The 23,788-nt window shown below is 42.1% G+C and overlaps 1 protein-coding gene across 1 annotated transcript in view; it reads left to right on the top strand.

The window, feature by feature from the left end:
• The window catches only part of UGGT2 (UDP-glucose glycoprotein glucosyltransferase 2), a 1,372,316-nt gene that overhangs the window by 145,387 nt on the left and 1,203,141 nt on the right, over nucleotides 1-23,788 (top strand). The window contains exon 5 of the mRNA XM_069204567.1: nucleotides 3,272-3,446. Within this exon, the coding sequence (XP_069060668.1) occupies nucleotides 3,272-3,446 (175 nt within the window). The remainder of the gene's footprint in view (nucleotides 1-3,271; nucleotides 3,447-23,788) is intronic.

Below are 23,788 nucleotides of genomic sequence, written 5' to 3'. Positions count from 1 at the left end.
GATCAAAGCATGTGAATGCTAGGTTGTGCCAGCAAAAAAAATCCATATTGGAAAAGGTGAATTGTGTAGCTCTTTAAAAATCATTTATTGCCATGAACTGTATCAACAAAGTCTGTGTTATTCTCGCTCAACATTCAATTGATGATTAAAGTTGATCTCCATCCTTGTTTTATTTTCTTTTTTAATTAAACCTTCCCCGACCCTGCTTCTATAGCTTCCTCCACCTCACACCCTTTTAATATTCTTAGAGATATTTACCTAAGATAAATGCAGGAGAGTGTAAGTACATTCATTTGGAAGCATCCATTGCTCCACACCCAACCCTTTTCATACTCTTGCATACAAAGGAAGTTGGGAGACTGCATCACTTCCAACATGCCTAACCTGCTTCACACGAGTAATGCAGCATCATCTGCCTCCAACCGTCTGCCCACCATTCTTGCTCCATAATTTTGATTTTCTCTTTGGGGCTCCGCCGTGGTAGTAGTAGAGGTGGAGACAAGTCATAAGTGTGAAAATAAAAGTTGTATAGAGGCTTCCCTTTAACCTTGGTCCTTTTGGAATCAGCCAAAATTCAAATGCAACATGCTTATAATTCCAACAGTGCATCTGATTCAATCGATAATGTTCTTTTTAAGTTCATCACATTATACCCATTTTTCTAAATCATTCTGTGAAATAATTACTTTCTGTAAAACTATTTGATGTTTGACTAAATGCAGTAAGGCTTACCTCACCAAATGGATGGCGTAGAACCGGTGCTAGACTAGTCCAAATTAGCCCTATTTTCCAAAAACACAGTTAATTTTTTTTATTGTTCCCATTCTTCACTTTGTTTTGTTCTGCCTTTGTTACTGACAGTCAAGTGAAGAAGTAAATGAGCTGCACTGACTGCAAAGTTCAAGTTCCAAGCAAGACATTCTTCATTTTGTTTGCACACAGTCTGAAGAGATGGCTCCACACCTAAAACGAATACAGATAGTACTTGTTCTGTAATGGGTAATGACAGATGTGAATGAATCCTCTTTTGACTAACTTAGATATCTCGGGATGTGCAGCATGGACTTTACAATTTGATATTTATCAATCACCTGTGTAGTATGTCAGCGTTTGGGGCTGTGAGTGGACAGGATGGGCAGGAGATTGAAAGTTATACCACCAAATCAGGAAATATTGTGTCCATTGGCTGGGATTCTTGATGGCCATGACTACTACTGTTTGAGTTGCAAGTTAAAGAATGGATTGGGTAAGACAGTAAGTAATTTCTAAATGAGGTATCCCACTGGAGCTTGCAGAGCTGTGGTTCGTGAGGCAATAATCACTGAAGGGATACTTTTTTATCATAATAAAGGAACTTCAGAGGTTGGTGGCACGCCAACCTAAAACCTGTTAAGTTACTTGTTATGACAGTAAAGTTCCCTAAGACTCAGGAATGAGCAGAGTTGGATTTACTGCTTGAAAGCTAAAATCTACAAACAAGGTTCACCTGACATCTGTGACTGGCCAGTGTATGGGGTTACTTGGAAAGAGAAGCATAGTAAAATACTTCAAAAAGAGTTGTTTACAGATATCTTAACTGCATGATCTCATCGGTGAAAAAGGCCAGCGACACAGATGGGAGTTGTTCTATAGACTTCAATAAGCCTTTGCATTTGTTTGCTACAGAGAAGACGTGTACGCTTAGAAAAAACTTGACATGGGGGTCGGTTTTGGTTGGAAATCCAGTTTAGGTAGGAACTGGAAGACTATAGATGGAAGTGGTTGCTGGGAAATTGAGCACATTATGAAGAAATGAAGGAGACAAGTGGAGTTCCTCTGAGATCAGTTCTGTGTCTGGTGCTCTTTACTGCATTCAAAAGCAACTATGCAGAGGTGCTGATATGTAAAATATGGCTCTTTGCAGATAAGAATATCTGCTAAATAGTTAATTTTAAATAGAGTGTTTTATAATGAGGTGTCTTTCCGAAAATCTGACGTATGGTCTAGGTGGTGACATCTTGGATTCAGTCCAACGAGGAGGAAAGTCTTGCTGACAAGCACATAAAATGCTGAGGAGCAATACAGAGACTACGGTGGGGTAAATGTCCCTAAACAGTGGAGAGACCTTATAGTTATAATGTTTCATTTTTTTAAAGTGACAAATAATGTGATACGGCTGTGATGAGGGCAAGATGAGCGCAAGGATGATCAGTGAAAGACACAACGATAAAATATGAGGCCGTGTTTTCACTGTGGACATTAATATTCAGTTTTAGTTGGGGGGTGTTGCTCTCAATTTATATATTGCCACATCTTAGTAGGGGAATTTAAAACACATCTTTCAAACTGATAAAGGGTTCAAACCAAAATTCCACTGAGAATGTTTGTCTCAATGTCCAGAAAGTATTCCCTAGAGATGAGTGCGGCTCCTTTGCAACGGTGGAGTGAAAGATAAAATTATATTTCATTATCGTTTTATCTTTCAGCTGCTGGCTCAGCCATCAGCAGGTGCAGGGAGGGGTGGGGCTTGGCCACAGGAGGGGGGAGTGCAATCTGTGCATGTGTGTTTGGCCATCCTTCTCAAGCCGGCCAAACACACATGCACACTTAGCTTTCTCCAACGTGGCTGTGCAGCACAGTCAGGCTGGAGAAACTGCACAGACCCCAGGGCAGTGTCTGAGCGGCACTCCAAGCCTCTCAGACCAATCCTGATGCTAGGTTTAGCATGAGAGCAGTGCCAGGATTGCTGGGAAGCCTGTGCTGGTGTCCCAATGAATGCTGGAACATCAGAAGAAGAGCAGAGGAGCAACGCGGCAGGCGGCGACGAGAATAGGTACATTTTTATTTTTTAATATTTGTTTATTCCCTCCCTCCCCCCGCCCGCCACTCCCCTTGAGATTTGAGGCAGCCACCACTGCTAGAAATGATGCAGAATTGCCTTTTTTCCGAAACGTCGAGCACTATGTATGTGGCAAGCATTTTTAGTACCCTCAAAAGCAAAATACACAATATGAAACTAGAGGAGTCATCTGAGCTTAACAAATGTAAGAAAATTCCCTTTGAGTAAAGGGGGTGAAGTGAAAAACAGTAAACAGATTATAAAAATCTCCATGATCATTAAATGGCGCAACATTCCTGCATGAGCAACGACAATTCGTGCCTCTTCCTCATTAGCAAGTAGGGAAATGGAAAGGCCAGGTGGGGTTGGCAGCAGTCTCTTTTCTTCACGTTGTGGATTATAGATGTCCCAAAGTTATGAGTCTAATTCTTTGTGTTCTGTTTATTTTTCTAGGCCTAGGCCGTACATTTTTAAGGCAGATCACAAATATCCTTCACTCAGCTACGATGCACCAGTTGTTGTTCTGTATGCAGAAGTAGGAACAAAAGAATTTGCTAAATTTCACAAAGTTCTTTCAGAGAAGGCACAAAAAGAAGAAATCACCTATATTCTTCGTCACTATGTTCAGGTATGTTTTTTCTTTTGTAGTAGGAGGCAGATATGTCACTGAGTTGGTAGATTGCTTTGATACTCAGAATTTGCACCCAGTGTGTTGTGTTCCGAATCTGTTGTTTCACAAAAATATGTACAATTCATTAATTGTCTTAGGAATTTGTGTGAAATCGTTGTGTTATCCTCACAAAAACAGTCTGCTGCAGAATTACTGCAGCTTTGCATAACCTTATAGTCTGTTGTAACACATGGTGTGCAATTATTTTCTAAAGGTATTTTAGAAAACAATTGTGCACATTTGTTGTAAAATGTTCTACAAATACCTTATTCTCGCTGCTTCCAGATGTGTAGTTGGGTCTTTATAGCCATTGTAAACTGGTGTTGGCGTCAGTCTTGCATTGTTGAGAGCTCCATATAAAGACTGCACCTTTTAAATAACATATCACAAAAGTTGACACCTTTGCTTTGTTTTATAGATAGAAGGTGTTATACAAATCATGCCTGACTCCCACTCAACAGCTGTGCTGTAGTTTTTTCAGCTGTTCTGCTTTTGTTATTTTTTCATAATGGTTAATGGCCTCGCTTGCCAATGTAGGTATCTGCAACACATAGTGTTACCCATGTTTTTTATATCGACTGGGCTTAGGCCCCACTCAGAATAATAGTACTCAGTCTTCTCATGCTGTTGGCTGCTTGACATATCATTCCACCTTCCAGGAAGGGCTTCCATTGGAGTATATGGCAGACTGTTTTACATCTGAAGAGGATGCTCTATCATCACACTGTTATATGAAGTTTTTTTTTTAAACTCCCACATGCATTCCATATAGAAAGCAATCCCTTTTTGTACTTTTTCTGAACATGGCAGGCTACGATGTGATAGATTGTGTTTGTGAAAGTCGGGCACATCGGCTTTGACAATACTTGTAAACAAAAATAAAAAAATAGTGGCGTTTTAAGGAGCTCGTGACCTGTGTCTATTGAGTTGATTGATGTGTACATTTTCACCATGCAGTCACAGTCCCTTACTGTAAGATATCTATCTACCTAAAGGGACTGCATTTGAAATTTGTCTTTTCAGTGGTGAAGAAGACTAATGCTACACTCCACACAACAGCAGCATTGAAACGTGTCGTTAATCTTGCAGCTCTCAGCTGACAGCCATCTTAGCAGGGCATTTTTTTGGGTCGTTGACAGTGATCGTGTGGCTCAGTAGTACTGTTTATTTTTAAGCCATTGAAGACGCCTGGCTGCATTGAAGGAAAAAAATAGAGGCTTAATTTCTGTGTCGAATCTTTCCTTATCACGCGGAAAGAGACAAGGGTGGTCATTCTGACCCTGGCGGTCTTTGACCGCCAGGGCGGAGGACCGCGGGAGCACCGCCGACAGGCCGGCGGTGCTCCAATGGGGATTCCGACCGCGGCGGTAAAGCCGCGGTCGGACCGGCACCACTGGCGGGGTCCCGCCAGTGTACCGCCGCCCCATTGAATCCTCCGCGGCGGCGCAGCTTGCTGCACCGCCGCGGGGATTCCGACCCCCCCTACCGCCATCCAGATCCCGGCGGTCGGACCGCCGGGATCCGGATGGCGGTAGGGGGGGTCGCGGGGCCCCTGGGGGCCCCTGCAGTGCCCATGCCACTGGCATGGGCATTGCAGGGGCCCCCGTAAGAGGGCCCCTACATGTATTTCACTGTCTGCTGAGCAGACAGTGAAATACGCGACGGGTGCAACTGCACCCGTCGCACAGCTTCCACTCCGCCGGCTCGATTCCGAGCCGGCTTCATCGTGGAAGCCTCTTTCCCGCTGGGCTGGCGGGCGGTCTGAAGGCGACCGCCCGCCAGCCCAGCGGGGAAGTCAGAATTACCGCCGCGGTCTTTCGACCGCGGAACGGTAATCTGACGGCGGGACTTTGGCGGGCGGCCTCCGCCGCCCGCCAAGGTCAGAATGAGGGCCATAATGTATTCCGTGAGGTCCCAGTTTAATTCACTGCAGGGCTTAATTTGTAAAAGAAACAGGGCTGGTGCCCTAAACGCTGGTCAGAAGCCAGTGACTGGTGCAATGGTCAAGATGCCGAACACCAAAACAGGTATTATTAAAGACACCATATGCCGCTTTAATTCACTGCCTGGCAGTCTCTTTCACTTTATATCACTCTTGCAGGTTCCCACTTTTCCCCTATATGACAGTTTTTCTGTCTCTCTCTTCGTCTGTATTTCTGGTTTGTGTTTTTCCTCTCTTGCTCTCAGGAAACGTCTAATGGGAAAAAATAAGTGCTGGTCCCCAAAACACAAGTTCCAGTGCCCCCACCGGCAACTACCTGCGTAAATTAAGCACTGATTACCTGACTGAAAACTTTAGAAGGGTTAAATAAAAATGTTGTGCACCCGCCCAACCAATGGACAGGTGACCATTCAGAGATAATTGCAGTCACAAGCCTATGAAAAGACAGCTTTCTTAAAACACATAACTACACTGTTAGAATTGAATACATACTTTGATTTTCCTTTTCCTGCAGTTCTGTTGCAAGGTATAGTTTGTCCTTCCAAATAAGCTGTCTTGCTAGTACTTCCTGTTTACATCATTTGCAGGGATCAGAAAAGGCTACTCAACTGCACAGACAATAAACTCTGTATAAACCGGGGCCATCAATCATGCTTCTTTTAATAAACATCATATTTGCCTGTCCCAAACCCGAGTGATGTTACTGAAGTCATGTTAGAACTGTACATTTTGTTGTAGGAAATCTGCCCAAATAAACATGTATTTCCGAATGCAGCAAGTTTGGCCCATCCTTTCTCACAAAACCTACTTATTGACAAAGTCTTATTGTTCTTCAATTTGAAGAGATGTCTGGTAAACAGGGTTCTGAGTGGAAGGGGCTGTCCATAGCACTGCTCAACCCAGCTGCTGGTGCAGGGCCCACAGCACAGCTCAGCCTGATTGACTTGGAGGGGTCAACGTAATGCTTTAGCATGGCTGAGTCAGATTGTGGAGCACTGCTTTCAGGGTTCATTATTGCAGTGCTGCTGAGCTTGTCTGGTGATTTAAGACTATGTGATGCCCTGTTGGCATTGAGGGGGTTGTCTGCATTCACTGCTGAAGTGCGGCTGCTGAGGACTTCATTTTTCACCGTCACTCACAGTGGTGTGCCAAGTATCTTCTCTGGCCCAGAACGTACCTACTGCACGCCCCACCTTCTGTCCACTGACTGGCTCCTGGACTCTGTTGCTGTCAATGAGCTGAGCTCTGTCCAGAAGCAGCAGAGGAATGGAACCTTTGTGTTGAGTAGACGTCTTCTGACGAGACGCCACCTGACAAGTGTACTGTATCATAAGTGCATAACCCAGTGTCTCTTCCCCCTCCAGCATTCCAAGCACCTCAGCCTTGATTCCCATGTGTGACTGTTTACTCTTAGGATTAATGCAACCTGCAGCATAAAGCCACCGTTTTGGAAAAAGAGCTGGTCGAGAGTGGAAAAAAGTAAGCTAGGTTCTGAACGAACAGTGTGTTAAAGTTTCAGTAAGGTTAATTATATGCATTACTCTAGGCGTATGAAGTATTATACTTTTAGAATTATTTATGGGGACACATGACTGTCTACTTGTGTTCCTTTACCTTTGAGAAATGGATTGCAAAAGAGCACTTTAATATGGTAGGTCTGCAAGCCAATCTACATACTACATTACAATAACAGTTTAAACCCTGCTGTGAGAAAACAGGGCTGATTGCAGAGGCCCCCTAACTTTTTGCCCCCATTTTCCACTTTTTGCTGGTGTTTTCCTGACTCTGATGGTGCCCTGGGTACTGCTAACCAGTCCCAGGGCCTGTGCTCTGTGTAAAATGGATATGCAAATTAGGCTAATAATAATTGGCTAAGTTAACCTACCTATAAGTCCCTAGTATATGGTAGGGAATGTAGGTTTAGGGACCACAGCATAGGTAGTGCACCCATAGGTGCACTGCTGAGGTGCTGAGTGTCATTTTAAAGGCAGGCCTGCCTTGCTGGCTGCTTTTAAATTAGAGTTATTTGCAAATTCGACTTTGGAATTAAAAGTAGTTCCAAAGTCTTAAACTACCTTATTTTTACATATAAGTCACCCCTAAGTCCCTATGTGCCCCTAGGGCTGGGTGCCATGTAACTATAAGCAGGGACTTTATAAAAATAGTTTTATAAGCCCTGGTGAGGTAAAAACAGCCAAATTCGTTTTCCCCTCATTGTAGTAAATGGCCTTCATAGGCTAGAATGGGGAGACTTTATTTTAATTTTTAAAGTCTCCTTAAATGATGCATACCAAGAATTTGGTATCAAATTAATTGTTGCAATAAATCCCACAACTTCCAGTTGTGGGATTTAATATAACTTGTTCAGGTAAAGAGTTTTAAACTTTACCTGAAAAGTTGCCAATTTCAGCCCTGCATTGTTTTTGCTGCTGTGCTCTGATTGGCCAGCCTCTAGCAGCTTGGCCAAGCTGCCTTGATGAGGTGTGAAGTGGCCTGGCTTCACACAAAGGAATGTGCCTGTGGGAGGGAATCTCCCCTCAGCAGATGGAGAGGCAGGAAGGGGGAGGGCTGCCAAACTGGTCTTCAAAGGCAGAGAAGGACATATGGAGCAACCAGCAACACACCCACATCCTGCAACCCCAGACAACTAGGTGCCCCCTTGATTAGATTAGGAGAGGGCAGGAGAGGGGTGTGTTTATGATTTTTAGCCACACCAGTGGGTGGGCTCAGCCAGATGTAACCACCAAAAATCAGATTCAGCCATGATGGATTTTTAGAGAATGTTGCCTCCTGGGATTGATTTTTGCCACACTTCCCAGGAAGTGGTCATCACAGGGGGAAGGACCCTGCACCTGATTGGAGAACCAGGACCCCCCTGCTTTTCACCCAGGAGCAAGGATAAAACTGGCAGACCTGCACCCACACCTCAGTTCCCTACCACATCCAACAAGGAAGAACAACAGAAGAAGAAGGACTGCCCTGCTGGACCCCTGGCCTGCACCTGGAACCTGCACTCAGAAGGACTGCACCAGCTGCACACTTGGGCTTCACCACAAGAAGGGCTTTGCCTGGCTTCATCTGGTTCAAGGAGGGACTCCCTGTTTGCTACAGGTGAAAAATTGCTAACCAGAGTCCCCTGCACCAACTCCTGAAGAAAGCGACCAGCTTACCACTGTCCAGTGGCCAAAAAGGAGTTTGCGCCAGGTGCATTCTGGGAGTTGTAGTCCCCCCCCCCCCCCCAAGGACCATCTAAGAACTTCTGGACCCTTGGGATGAGCTGTGGACCTCAAAAGAACCTTAAAAGGACATCTGGGAGAAGCCCCAGAAGTTTGGAGAAGTTCGGAGAACTTTTGTAAAAAAAGCTCCATAGAGGGACTGACCCGCCGCGGCAACTCTAGCCGGCTTGCCTCAACCGCGACCCGGCCTGATTTGCTGGTTCAGCCCGGTAAAGAAAATCTCTGAAAAAGAGACTAAGTCCGAAGGTAAAAAGTTGACCGGGACATCCCAGCCAGCGTATCCGAGGAGGGCTCCATGGATGTCGGATCAAGATCCAGGTTTACCCCGGTCGAAGGATTTTCACCTCGAAAAAACGACTAAGTCCAAAGGTAAAAATCTCCACCGAGGATTCCAGCATCCCGTATCCGGAGAAGGGCTCCAGGAGGTCGGATTGGACTGGCAGGTTCGTCCCGCTGAAGAAAATCTTTGAAAAAGAGACTAAGGGGGTTATTCCAACTTTGGAGGAGGTGGTAATCCGTCCCAAATGTGACGGATTTACCACCAGCCGTATTACGAGTTCCATAGGATATAATGGACTCGTAATACGGCTGGTGGTATATCCGTCACTTTACCGTCACTTTTGGGACGGATTACCACTTCCTCCAAAGTTGGAATAACCCCCTAAGTGTGAAGGTAAAACTTTTAACAAGGCCTCCCGCGGCCTGTAGCCGAGGAGGGCTCCATCGCGGTTGGCCTGAAACTTTGACTTTGCCCCGGTCGAGGTGCAACCAGATGACCCGATTGGCGCTTTTTGTTTCTAGGGGCTAAAAAAAAAATAATTCTTTAAAAATTCATATCGCCAGTTCCCCTTATCTGATTTTATTCGTTTTGGTGTCATTTTAAAGATAACAATATTATCTATTTTTATGAATTGGTTTTGGATTTTTTAACTGTTCCCTGTGTTTTATTTAATTACTGTTTTGTGATATTTGAATGCTTTACACTCTGTCTCCTAAGTTAAGCCTTGACGCTCGTCGCCAAGCTACCAAGGGTTGAGCTGGGGTTAATTTACTGAGACCCAACTGGACCTTAGTGGAGGTTAGTGGCCTATTGCTAAGTGTAGGTACCTACCTGCCCTTACCAATAACCCATTTTCCAACACCTGCTTTTCCAATACAAAACATAATCTTAACACACCCAACCGTTATACCTCTGGTAGCCTCAAAAATCCCCTGCAGCCCTCTCATACCCTCAGCTATCTTCATTCTTACAGCCAAATACTTGTCACTGCAAACACCTAAGTCTTTCGCTACAGTCCTTAACTTCTTGAGCTGTCCCAAATTTCGTTCATAAAAATCCCTGAAATATCCAGTCAAAACTCCCATGTGCACCCCAACCTGAGTTGTATACACCTGTACTTTGGCTATCCAACCCCTCCAAAATACTGACATCTCAGCCCTCTTCCAGAACACAGCCCGTCCTACTGTGGTAAAGCTGTTTACTTTCAGACCTGTACCTTACAAAAATGACCCATTTCCTTTAAAACTAAAACAGTCCTCTGGCTCCAGGTACTACGGTGAGAGGGCTGGAAAACAACCCTCCTTTACACGCCCTGCTTACAGGGTGAAGGATCCAGCAAGAGATGCTGAACCTCTTGCCAGGCAGCCCTTAAAAACTCTCCCCTCAAGTGATGGCCTTCGCTTACCCTGTTGACTTATCCCATGTTCCTAACCCCAAGTGGTCAGATGCTACTAATCCAAAGAAATGCACGGAAGATGCCATTAAGCCTCACATTTACTTCTGAAAAGTCCATGGACTAATAATACTAACATGGAAAAGGCCATTTCAATAGGATTGGTCTGCAAGCCAATCAGCATACTACATTTCAGTAACAATTTAAACACCGCCTCAGTAACACAAAGTATAACCCTGACACCCTCACCCGTAAGTTCTGAAACAGTCCCCAAAAACCCATTTATATCCCCACACACCCATCCTCAGTCTAACAGCCAAATGCCCATCCTTTCAAATCGCTACATCATTCACTCCAGTACCTAACTTCTTTCACTCCTTTATCCGCCACACCTTCCTTTCATCAAAATCCATGAATTACCTGACCAAGACCCCCTAAGTGCATCCTTTGAGCTGGATGTGCCCACACCCCGGCCCTCCACCCCCTCCAAAATACTAATTCATCTGCTCACGTCCTGGCAGCCAGGAAAACCCTAGCTAGGTATTTTCTTGCCCACTCTAGCTGTAGGAAATTTGCAGCATAACCCCACTAACTCCTTAACAGTTCAACTCCTAATCCAAAATGTGCAAAACAGTCGTTTTCAACTCAAGTAAATAGTGCTCATTGCCAGTTCACAACAAAGGAACCCCATCAGAGCTAAACAAAACGAACTCTCCCTGCTTAGTGCTGTGTGTAATGACCCCCATGCCTGCGTTCTGGCAAAAAATGAATTTCCCTGTTGTGCTTTCTTCTTGCTTTGCCGATTGTCACATGCTTGACGGCACCTTGCCATACTCTCCTGGGACGAAACTCAGTCCACACAATGAGGATAGCTGACAAAAGCTGTTTTAGGTAAATCTGCTTTCATCACCTTCAGCAGGGCTTACCATCAGAGCCGAACCAGGTTGTTTTCTCCTAAATGTATTATCAGGAGGACCAGGCAGCCCAGACCTACAAAGAGTTCTTCAAGTAATGACAATAGCGAGCCCCATCACATGCCACTCCTGTGTACATCATTTCGGCGGCCATTCAGTTCCAGAGAATGACCAAAAGTCTGCATGTTTTCCTGCACATTTCACTTGGGAATGCCTAACAATCTATGTAGTCTGCGTTCCACAACCACAGTCGGTAAAACAAACAGAAGAACTATAAAAATTGCGGAAATACCCATGTAGACCTGCCTAATATACTTCTCACAGCACAAGGACCTCCAACACCCTTAGCATCTTATAACTACCCTAGACAGTCCCAGTCTGACTACTTCAGTGGCTGCCCAATCATAAACGAATGCATTCATTATACATCTGCACGCATTCCAACTTCTGCCAATGCCTTCATAAGCACTTCCAGCAAGTGCAGTGGCTTCACCCTACTACCATCCTAATGACTGAAAAACAATATCCCTGCCACCCATCGGCAGCTCATAAAACGACACCACGTTACCAGTGTGACAGAACCTACTGGTCAGACTTTTTTGAGCAAAACCCCATGCCCTTTCTCCGACTAATCAGTTTAACCGTCTCAACAATAACTGCAATGCATCTACCCTCAACTCCACCTCCTGCTGCAAGTTCCCTACCCTGCCGTCACAGCCTTAACATTCTGAAACCCTGAAAGCCCCAAAAACATCCACAATGTGCACTGATAGAAAACGTTCTCATCAAACTCTGAATGTCATTATCCTGGAAGAACCTCACCAACGTATCGAACAATTCAAAACACTCACCTGCCTAATCCGCTGGCAATTTCCCTTCTGCCGGATCATACCTCTAGGACAACTTCCCATAGAACACTACCCCACTAGCTTGCTTACTGTAGTCACTGGCTAAAGCCTTCACTCAATCAACAGCAATATGGACTGTACTAAGTGTCTGATTTAGATCTTGGCAGATGGTATACTCTGTCACAAATGTGACTGATATCCCGTCCGCCGTATTACAATCTCCATGGGATATAATGGGATCTTAATATAGTGGATGGGATATCTGTCAGGTTTGTGATGGAGTATTCATCTCCGCCAGGATCTAAATCCGGCCCGAAGTCATCTCTTATGCACCACAAACTGTCACTATTCCTCTCCCGCCTCATTGCTCCAGAATCCTAAAACTGCCTCCATGGTTGGACGTAACTCCTTCTAGTGTACAACGTAAATTCATTTAAGCTCTATCTATTACTTTGTCTCCCGATGTTCTTATGTAATTAGGTGTCTTGGTCTTGATCGCTTCTGTTTCTGCTTTTCCTTCCCAACACACAGACTACTAAGGTTTAATACCCACCACACATCTATACTTCATCGGGGAATATGCATGCATACAAGGGAAGATCAGTCCATCCACGAAGCTCCTGTCTCATTCCTTCTCATGTTTTCTTCCCTGGTTCCTTCCTTTCGTCTTTTCTCATCCCCGCACTTTGAGGTGACCTAGGGTGACATTTAATGCTGGACAAGCAAGCAACATAACATACAATACAAGTATTCTGTAGGACTCATTTTGTTTTTTTCTTCTTTCCTGCCTCCTTATTTACTGTCTCTGCCCTGTCGCCTGTGCCTCCATCCCACCTCTTCCCCTTGTTCCTGGCTGCACACGTTGGCCATCAGTGGTGTCAGGGTTAGACTCATGTTCAGTATGATGTTTAGAGGTTGCAGAAAAAAATACACAAGGCTTAGGTTCAGACCCATAAGAGTATCAATGTAGTCAGATAAAGCCTGATACTCAAATGTAACTTACAATTCTTATTTATTATTTAATTATGAAATATGTAATAACCTATTCGAATTAATTCAGAATAGGTTACTCAACATATTATAATAAATATGCATTATTTTTTACATATTTGTGTTACATAAATTAATATTCCTTTCTATTTCTAACAATATTTAAGTCATTTAATTTAACATTACTTCCTATGGTTTGTTTTTCTAAGTCCCTACCTCCTTGATTTTCTATGGGTGGGTGTTGCAGTACCAGTGATGGTCATGTGTACTGCTGCGTTTACTACAAAGCATAAGTTACTACAAAAGTGCAGCTTGTGAATACCGTACCAAAAGTAGTAAAGCTACTCAAAAGAGTAAACCTACTCAAAAGTGTAGTTTGTGAATCAGGCTCTTAGTGTTGCAAAGCTTGACTCTGAGGTTGTGGCCCTAATATTTCCTGGTTTAAGGGTATACTACTTCTATCCACTCACAGATTCACATAACCCTGTGCCCTCTAGATTACAGGGTTATGTCAGCCTGGTAGTATATGTGCGTTTTTGACTGCATGTTATTTACATATTTACCTGGGGGCCTGTACATCTGTGTAGACTTAGTGAAATAGGGTATTGTTCTATGTTGACTATATAGAAGTCACACCTATTAGTTTTGTCAATGCTTATTTTAATGATTGACATTCACATATACGAAAAGCGCCTGCACGTGAATGCCTCCGTGTAATTACATAAATATCTCGCCATACAACACTGTTACTCCGCCCAGATCATGATACACTAAAATTATACAATTTTCTGAGGTGTTCAGTTTCTAAATCTCAATGAAAGTGACAGTTGTAATGTCAAAACAACATACTTTAAATAGGCAAAAGTAGTTAAATATTTCACATGGCAACTAATTATCATTCAATTAAATTGCACCCAGTTAACATTAGAACAAAATATAGATTTCGGAGGTAAATTTTTTTTAAAAATAACACGACATTTTATGAAAGCTACAAGTTAAAGTGCCGTTCAAGTTTGTTTTGCTTTTTCACAGTATGATGTTTGACACATTTTAATTATATAACTGCTTTAACTGGCTGCATTCCCTCTTCTCCCTCATAACGGAGGCAAATCATAAACATTATTGGTGTCAAAAAAGCTAATCTCATAATTAACTATCGAACAAACTGTCAGTCCAGGAAAAAAGGTTTTAAAAATACGGGCAAACGCAGTAAATAATGTAGCTGAAAAACCCAGTATACTTCAGCGCACCCAATAATTATGGTAAATGTATAAATGAATACCCCAGGAAAGCCAGCAGTCCACATCACCAATCGATAGTAATTTATTTTTATATACTTCTTACTACTGCAGGTTTTGACTTTTGCAAGTGAAGTGCTTACATAACAGGCGTTAAAATAATGGTCTTAAAACATTGAAAAGCTGTGTTGGCCCAGCTACTTCGGGAACCTGTGACCTGACACAAAGTTCAGATAAGAATATGTTCTGTCCTCTTTAGAGACCTTTGTTAAATCTGAAGTAGGGCCTGCATTGCTGCATTTACATTTCCGTGGTGTGCATGTGCAGGATTACTCTTCATTTAAAGCAGATGTTGAACTGTTCTTTGAACAAAGGCCATACAACCAAAATCAAAAGATCTCAGCTTCACCTGAATTACCAGTGTTTCTTTTATACTGTTATACGAGGGATGATTGCCATACTGCAGTTTTTCTTTAACAAAGGATGACTGGGTTTTTCTTAAACTACCGGAAGACAGATTCGAATATTGCTATGCCATTGAGAATACCCCATATCTTGGATTTTAGGCAGCTGGGCTGGGCAGCTTCATGTTGGCTATCTTTATAAAATGAGCACAGAAAAAGGCGTCCTCCTGATTTAATTCAAACCCAAACCTTATATGAGCTTGACTATTGGAATTAGGCATTTCGAATAGACTTCTATAGATTAAACTTTGTGCAATACCACTTTATTTTGACAGCCTCGCAGACAATTATTTGTGGCTATGGCATATGGCTATGGCTATGGCTATGGCATTAAGGCAAAGAGGAAATAAGTTAGGGTTTTGCAGTCTTCAAAATTGGGATAGCTGATTCATATGTGTAGCGTAAACATTTTAATGCAAAAGATAGAAACAACTTTGCTGTTTGGAGCTATGAGATGGAACCTTGGGCTGTGCTAGTCATTCTATCAGACCCTAAACTATTTTATGGGGGATGAACTTCCACCTCACCAAACCAATTAGCAAGATTTTTCTGAACACTTCCAAAATTTAAAATGTTTGCCTGCTGGCATTAACAGCGAGTGTATTGATTTTCTACATTGGTATGATCTTATATAAACTGTGTCTGCTGCGTTTTCTAGAACCTGAATGTCATAAGCCCTTTTTTGGTTAAAACCTGGCTTTGATCCAAGCACTTTGTCCTTGTCCAAAATGTAAAAGCTAAATAACAGGGGTCTTTAGATGCACCCCAGTTTCAAGTCTCAGATAGTGGAAATGTTCTCCAAGACACCGTGACCAGCGTCCAGTTTTATTTCGATATGAAGTGACTGAATTGCATTTAACAAGCATGGAGGTATATTCCAGGCTGATGCTTTCCGCTTAGGCAACTCTTTTCACGCCATCAAAGGCCGCTCTGTAGTACATGAAACATGCATGACTACGTACCTGGATGGTGTGGATTCATATAGCCTAGTTAAAAAAAAAATCTGTCTTGTACTCAGGCCTGCAGTTAGGGATGTAACCTGCTTTGGAAGAAAGGTTCTGAAAACTTATTGACTTTAATCCACTTCTACAAATCTGCCATGATGATATGGGCTCCACGTCTGAGAGGGCGTTCAGGCAAAACCATTTTGCACTAGAAAACAAATTAACATTTCATTGATGTTTTATGGGGAGAGGTCTGCACACCAAGCTTTTTTTAGTTTGGTACTGGCGAGTTATTTGTTTGTTCACAGATCAATGTCTTGCACTGAGATTTGCTGATGTCTACTTGGGTGTAAAAAATAATTATAATAATAATTACAATAAAAACAAAAATGAATACTGCTCTTAGCAGGTATCCTGTGGGGGCTTAAGAACTGGCGGCATGTGAACTCTTAAGCTGGCCTTATTAATAATTCTTGCTGTAAAATCTTGCCAAATTTGTAACCGCTCCATTAAATGTTTATTCAGTGCAGGTCGTCCAAGCCTTGATATGCATTATTCAATGACTCTTAAAATGGTAGCCAGGAGTAATTTGTGAGAAACTGGCTCATCCGCACCATCAATTTCACGTAAAATTGTGACCATCTTATTGTGGTATTGTTTTGGGATTCCACTGATATGGAGTAGTCAATTATGTTGTGCAATGGTCTGCCTTTCAGCATGAATTGGTATATCTTTGCATCCAATACTGATGACTGGTAAGGATGTTTACAGATGTATTTCTCTTTTGAGATGGCTTATGAAGCAATAAAACTGGAGTCATTAGCACTCCATCACTCTGAAAAGTCCCACTTCCGAAATAGATGGTAACTTGTTTGGGGTACATGCCCTCAGCAAAGGTGAGGAATATTACTTCCAACTACTGAAGAAGGGCATGTCATGGTTTAATGTGGAAAAGCAAGACCCATTGATAACCTCATACTTTTCTTCTGTAAGGAGAGATTAAAATCCCCTCATTAGCACCCTGCTCTGCAATTCCAGAAAGAAATAATGGACACATGATACAAAAAGCATCACAGTTCACCAAAACAATTCTACATTAGGACATTTTTGTCAGACATTGCAGTTCGCTTGACTGCCATAGTTCAAAAGGTATAAAAAGGTGTGTTTGATTCCAAATGGATTAACATAATTATTTAAAGGTCCAATGTTTCATTTGCTTTTTGCAGACATCTTCATGAGTGAATTCACCCCACTACCATTTTAAAAGCAGGGAGGGAGAAATATATTTGCTAACACTGTAAACTGTAAACCATACCACACATCGAGAAACGTCACCTTATATTTTTCAAAAAACAGTGCTGATTAGATATTTATATTGTGGTCCAAACATTATAATACCGATGTAGTTAATCTAATTAAATTAAATATCAAGTTCTTGTACTTATACTTGTATAATAATGTGAGAATATTGCATTCTTACATTGCTGTGTGTTGGACTTGAAATCCTAATATTCTCACTAGCAACAAAGCCTTTATATTTAATACATAAACTTCAAAATGTGCTAAGGATCTATGATAATCTACATCAGAATTCATCATAGAGAATTAAGTTAATTTAGGCATTGGCTGAAAGTGTACTAAAATACTTGAATAGCCAATATTACATGCTCATATTACCTTTGATTCAACTAATGCTGACCAAACCATAGACAGTTTCCCAAAGAAAACAACTAATGAAGAGACAAAAAGATGTGTAAAAAAGAAATCACAAAAAATCAAAGGTTCCAACCAGCACTGTACTGAATTTGACCTAATGTCATATTAGGGAAAGTAATACACCCACTCTTATCTATTAAGGCCTTTTCAGGTGTTTGTTGCCTATAATGTGATACTTTCTACCTTTAACTAAAGTACATTTCATTCACAATTTCCCCTTTTATGGTGTGTCTCTATCAAACAATGTAACATACTAGCATTAATTACATCCGTCTGCTCTGCATGTAATTCTGTTGAGATATATATAAAATGATTGAGATTCTATAATTAAACACACACATACACGTACACAGAGAAGATGTAATCATGAAAGTTCTAGACGACCCACTGACTCGTTTTCAATTCGATCTTACTCAGAATTCATCTTTTAACAGCCATAAAGGGACCAGTAATCGGCTTCTCACTAATACTGGATGCTGTTTAAAGTATTTTGTAGAGCTGTGTATGTTGGATGTTGAAACTAATAACAAAGGGTGTTGCTATTCTATCGTACATATCTGGATTTATCTATTGTTGATTAAGGCCCTCATTACGAATGTGGCAGTCTTTCCTGAGGACCACCGCCGGAAGACCACCAGTGCTGGCGGTCTTCTGACCATCGTATTATGACTGCCACCGGATATCCGCACCGCCGGTGGTCTGATATCCAACGGCATTCACAGGCGGTTCCACTGCTGGCACCGCTATGCCAGAAAAAGACCGCCCACAGAGTTACAACCAGTAATTCTGTGTGGTGGTCTTCTGGTGGTGGGGCGCTGCCGGCGGTGGGAGCACCGGGTCCCGTCGCCTCACAGAGGAGCACCTCGGCAGACGAGTTAAGTGTTGTCCGAAAGAGGGAGGGAGATGGGGGACGGGCGGTGTGTGAATGGGTGTGTGTGAGTGTGTGTATGCGTGTCATGAATATGTGGGTGAGGGAGGGGGGAGTGTTTGTGCGTGCGTGTGTGTCTGAGTAAATGTGCTGATGCATGTATGGATGTATGTGGATGGTGGGTCGGGTGCATATGTGTATGCATGGAGACAGGGGTGGGTGTGTGGTTGTGGGAAGATAAGTGACGGAGGGGGTGAGGGAATGGAGAGTGTATCTGTGTGATGTGTATGGGTATGTAGGCATGTCTATGGGGTGAATGTTGTGAGTGGTGGGGGTGTCTGTGTGTGGGTGCATGTGTGCGGAGGTGTTTGGGTGGGTATCCCAGTGACAGGAACACAAGTTCCTGTCATTGAGATACCTTTCCACCAGCTTTTTCGTGGCGGTGAGACTGCCAGGAAAATGCTGGCAGTATCCCGAGTCGAAATAACCTGGCCGGTTATTCGACTCTCTCTGGGCTGGAGGTGGAAACCTCCAGCCTGGCGGGTGGCGGTAAAGCAGCGGAACGGACGGGAAAGCGGCGTTTTGGCAGTGACCAAACCGCTGCGGTCGTAATATGGTGGTCTTCACTGCCGGTCTTATGGTGGTGAGACTGCCACCGCAGCCATGTCGGTCCAGGGACCGCCAGGGTTGTAATGAGGGCCTAAGTCCTATTCATTTTATTAGTGTGCCCTCCATCACGTTTGGTATTATCTCATGTGTAAAATCTGGATTTCATGTCTCTTGCAGTAAACTGATAGTCCATTTAATGTCTACCGTTTGTTTTGTTTGACAAAAGTCTCCATATACATATCACAACTTTAGACTTGTAGGGCAATACTTAATCCTTTGAAGATTCTGCTAAAGTAAATTCTAATATGAATTTGGTTATCTGTAATTTTCACGTCCATATTTTCTACTTTCCATTGAAGATACTGGTATGTGGCACTCAGGCCCAACTAGTTATTGTCCATTATAGACATACATTCATTTATTAGATCTTCGTGCAGGACCTGAATAATAACAAATATTCACTATAACTTAACTTCAAATAGTTTTTTTTTATCACTTAGAAGTCACGAAGCCTCCTGCATATACTGTTATCCTCACAAAAACACAGTATTTTCTTCTTTATTTGAGGGCTTGAATACAATAGTACAGGCATTACAGATATCGTAAAGAGCTTTTAAATGGGCATGCATCAGAATTTGTATTTTAGTTGTATGAATAAATGTAAACATCCTACTATTTTCTCACCATACAAGTTCTTGAACTGACAGTAATAATGGAGTCATGCCTTAATTGACCCCAGTGCCCTAGCCACTTCTCCCAGCTGCCTAAATATCAAGGAGTCTTCCAAGGTGTTGAAGACTATTGGCATACCGAGGTTGGTTGATGTGATAGTGTTGCCATTCACTCAAATTGGCTCTGGACATTTAAAACAGAACAGAATAGTAATATCCAAAATGCCACTAATTCACTGAAGAATTAATTAACCCGTAGGAGGGATCTCGTACTGAAATGTATTAGGAAGATAACAAGTGTTTGGAAGCACATTACAGTGAAAAATGCATTTATTTATATTTTGACAACATTTAAGGATATGAATTTATAATGATTTGATAAATCATAATTTATGAAAATAAGAACTTAAGCGTGCATTTTCAACAAACACCACTGAATTACATTGGTGCAAACCGTTTACGTGGATTACCGCAAGGGCTGTGTCATGTTACTAACTGGTAGCGGTCAGTGCCGCACAAGGATTAATTCTCCAAATCTAGAAGACTATAGAGATATTTCACATGGTATAACAATTCATGACAAATATCAGAGTATGATCCACCTCAGTCCATACCCGTTCACATGAGAGAGGATATTTAATGGACTGCTTGTATTTGGGTATAAACTAAGCATTATGATTGTCTATTGTGTTTTTTATTTACTATTGTATGTCACTCCTTTATATGCGTTTAACATTAATAGGTTTTGTTTGTTTTCATTTGTGTTCTCCCAGTGGAAAAATTCTGTTACCCGCATGATGTTATGAGCCACAGCATTTTTAAATCAGAAAAATTGATACATTTGCCATTAGCATAGACCAGTAAAAGCCAACTCCATAAATTCAATTTATTAATTCAAGAATTCAACAGAGACACAGCTGCAGCACTGCCTACAGGACTTAAAATTGAGTTACCGACTGGACCAGAAAAGCAGATAGCAGCACTGTCTAGGGGGCTAAGAATGAGAAATTACCACTGGAAACCGAGAGACAGCTAAAGCACTACTGAGAGGATTTAGAATGGAGGAGTTCCTGACTGGACCAGAGAAGCAGCTAGCAGCACTGCCTAGAGGACCAAGAATGAGGAATTAGCACTGTGACCGGAGACACAGCTGCAGAACTGCATAGAGTACTTAGAATGGGAGAGTTACTGATGGGACGGGGGGTAGCAGCTAGCAGCACTGCCTAGAGGACTTAGAATGAGGAATTACCAATAGGACAAGAGAATCAGCCAGCAGCACTGTCTAGAGGACTTAGAATGAGGAATTACCGACGGGACCAGAGAAGTGACTAGCAGCACTTCCTAGAGGGCTAAGAATGAGGAATTACCACTGGGACCAGAGAAGGAGCTGCAGCACTACCTATGGAATTAAGACTGAGGATTTACCACTGGGCCCAGAGAAGCAGCTGCAGCACTGTCTAGAGGTCTTACAATGAGGAATTCCCACTGAGACCAGAGAAGCGGCTGCAGCAATGTCTACAGGATTAAGAATGAGGAATTACCACTGGGACCAGAGAAGCAGCTAGCAGCTCTGCCTACAGGATTAAGAATGAGGATTTACCACTAGGACCATAAAAGCAGCTGCAGCACTGTTTAGAGGACTTTATAATGAGGAAGACTGAAAGTGGATGGGTGTGTGTCTGCAGGAGGTTGCAAAACAGGCACACAGCCAATTATTTCTAAAACCACATCTCATCACATGCTGTAACAGGAGGAAACATGAATGTACGTGAACGTAGTGTGATGGCCAACAAAAATGTTCTCTTGGTGAAATCACCTGGGTGGGAACTAAGCACATAAAGGAGGGACATTTAGAAAAATGCACCAATAAAAAAGAAGCTTTTAAGACCAGAACAACAATGAAGGAATGGCAATAGTGGGGGTGGTTAAAGCCCGTAGATTAAATACAGCATGTCTTTCAGGCAGCGCATGTGCGCTGCCTAGGCTCGACCTAAACAGCGATGACAGCTAAACTGGGTAGTCCCATTTCAAACCCATCTCCTGATTTGGATGGCATACCAGAACCCTCCTGCCTTTTTAATATTTACATAGTGGCCTTCTTCTTAGTGTCAGCTAGTATTGTATAGCAAGGCCACTTATACCACGATTGTTTTCAGACAGTTTGAGCCTGAACGATTCTAAAAACAGTTAGTACACTTATCTGTTTACACACTTCATTGGGCCACATATATCTACTAGAAATTACCTCTACATGGAAGCCTCTCTATCATTGTGGACAAAGTAAAATCCCTGGAGACAGACTTTAATTCATTGATGTCCATGGGTTGTCTGGTAAATGCTGTTCTAGTGTTGCCAGACAATCACATCAAGTATCTGAAGCATAGTCAGTCTTTCACTAGGGGTTGCAAATCAACAATAAACACATTTCCACTGGACATACAGGTCAAGAAACCTAATAAAGTTGCAAAGCTATAGGGCCTCCAGTCGACCCTGTTTTCTTAAACTAGGATTAAAATATAATTTTTAAAATAATAAATAGAGAGATATAGTTTATTTTGGTTAAACATATTACAAACACAAAAAACACAAATAAGTTAAATATGAAAAAATGAACAAGAACAAACATCAGTGAGTTGGCCAAACTTCATTCACTCAAATTAGATCTGATGTATCTTGGGAGCTAGACACATTATTCTTATGATAGTAAAACTAACGACTGGGAATTCATCAGCAATACATGTGTGATGACCCAGTGATGAAAGCAGTGATTTTAGATACTACGTCATGGAAATTAATAAAATAAACAGAAAAAAGACTGTGAAGAGGTCCCATCGCAGGGACATAAAATGTGCAATTTCTCTGCTACTCTTTCCGTAGGAAAATGCAGCATTCCTGAAAGATGACCAAATGGACAGCATACTAACAGGTTTTGCATTAAGCCAGAGCTGGTAGCTCCTTTGCTATGGCATCGACTGCATGCAGTTTTTTTGCCCTGTTAGTCACCTGGTCCATATCCCATCAGGTCCCTTCAGCCTTTCATCCTTCCAGTGTTGAGAAATGTTTATTCAACTAACATCTGGAAGGATGTGAAGATTCTTTAAAGATTAAATAGGAGTTATTTTACCGATCATTAAAGTTCTGCCAATTGACCCCTGTTGAGAACTATTGTGCTGTAAAAGAGCATGGTGATAATGATAGAGACAGTTATGAATATCAGAGTTATGCAGAAAGGAGCTGACACAGAGATGAGGATAATATACGAAAAGTTAAAGATGGGTGCAATAAACACTATAGAGAGTGTTCTTGTTGGATTGAAGATGCAACCATTCTCAGCTTTGAGCTGCTCACTGCAACCTTCAACAGGAATCAGAAATAGAAAAAGTGAGAATGTGCTGCCTGTGTCCAACTTTTAATGCGTTTGTGGAATCTGAGGGATTGTATTTGGAAACACTCAGGCTTTCAGGAAGTGGGGATTAGAGGAATGTACTAAAACTGGGATATTTCCCAGAGAGATTATTATTGAAAGCTGCAAACAAAAAGGGCACCATTAAAATCAGAAGGAATAGAGTCGTATTTGTTCCTGGCTTAAGCTGCAACAGAAGTTCTAAAAAAAAAAAAAAAAAAAAAAGGAATATATTAGAGGGCGGGACTATCCCGCTATACTTTAATACAACTATAGTTGTATTCTGTAAAAAAGGCAAGAACCCAGGGAATCGCCCCATTAGTCCCCGGAATACAGATTATAAGATAGTCATGAAACTGTTGGCCATCCAAATGAATAAAGTAGTAGGTGCTGTCATTCACCCAGATCAGTGTGGATTCATCTCGGGTAGGCAGCTGTCTACAAACTTCCTGGTTGAAGCATTAGATTATTTTAAACAAAAAGAGATTTCAACACATATATTTTTGTTACATGTTGGGAAGGCTTTTAACCTGGTAAACTTGGAGGGCCTGTTTTTTTTTTATCCTAGAGCGATTTGGGTTTCCCACTGCTCTTATTCAGGTGATTGCTAGAATTTATGAGGGCACTAAGGCATTGCTTGCATTAATTCTGGAGAAATAGGTATTTGCAAGACAGTGTGTTGAATCTCCCATGAACGGGATGGCAAATATTAAGTTATATGCAGATGACTTCTCTTTGTTTTTGAAACCAGAACTGTCTACTTAACATGGGTATAAAATCAATA

Source organism: Pleurodeles waltl, chromosome 8 (assembly GCF_031143425.1).
Source record: "Pleurodeles waltl isolate 20211129_DDA chromosome 8, aPleWal1.hap1.20221129, whole genome shotgun sequence".
NCBI lineage: Eukaryota > Metazoa > Chordata > Amphibia > Caudata > Salamandridae > Pleurodeles > Pleurodeles waltl.
Note: the sequence above shows the minus strand (reverse complement) of the source record. Positions and strands in the feature narration are given on the sequence as shown.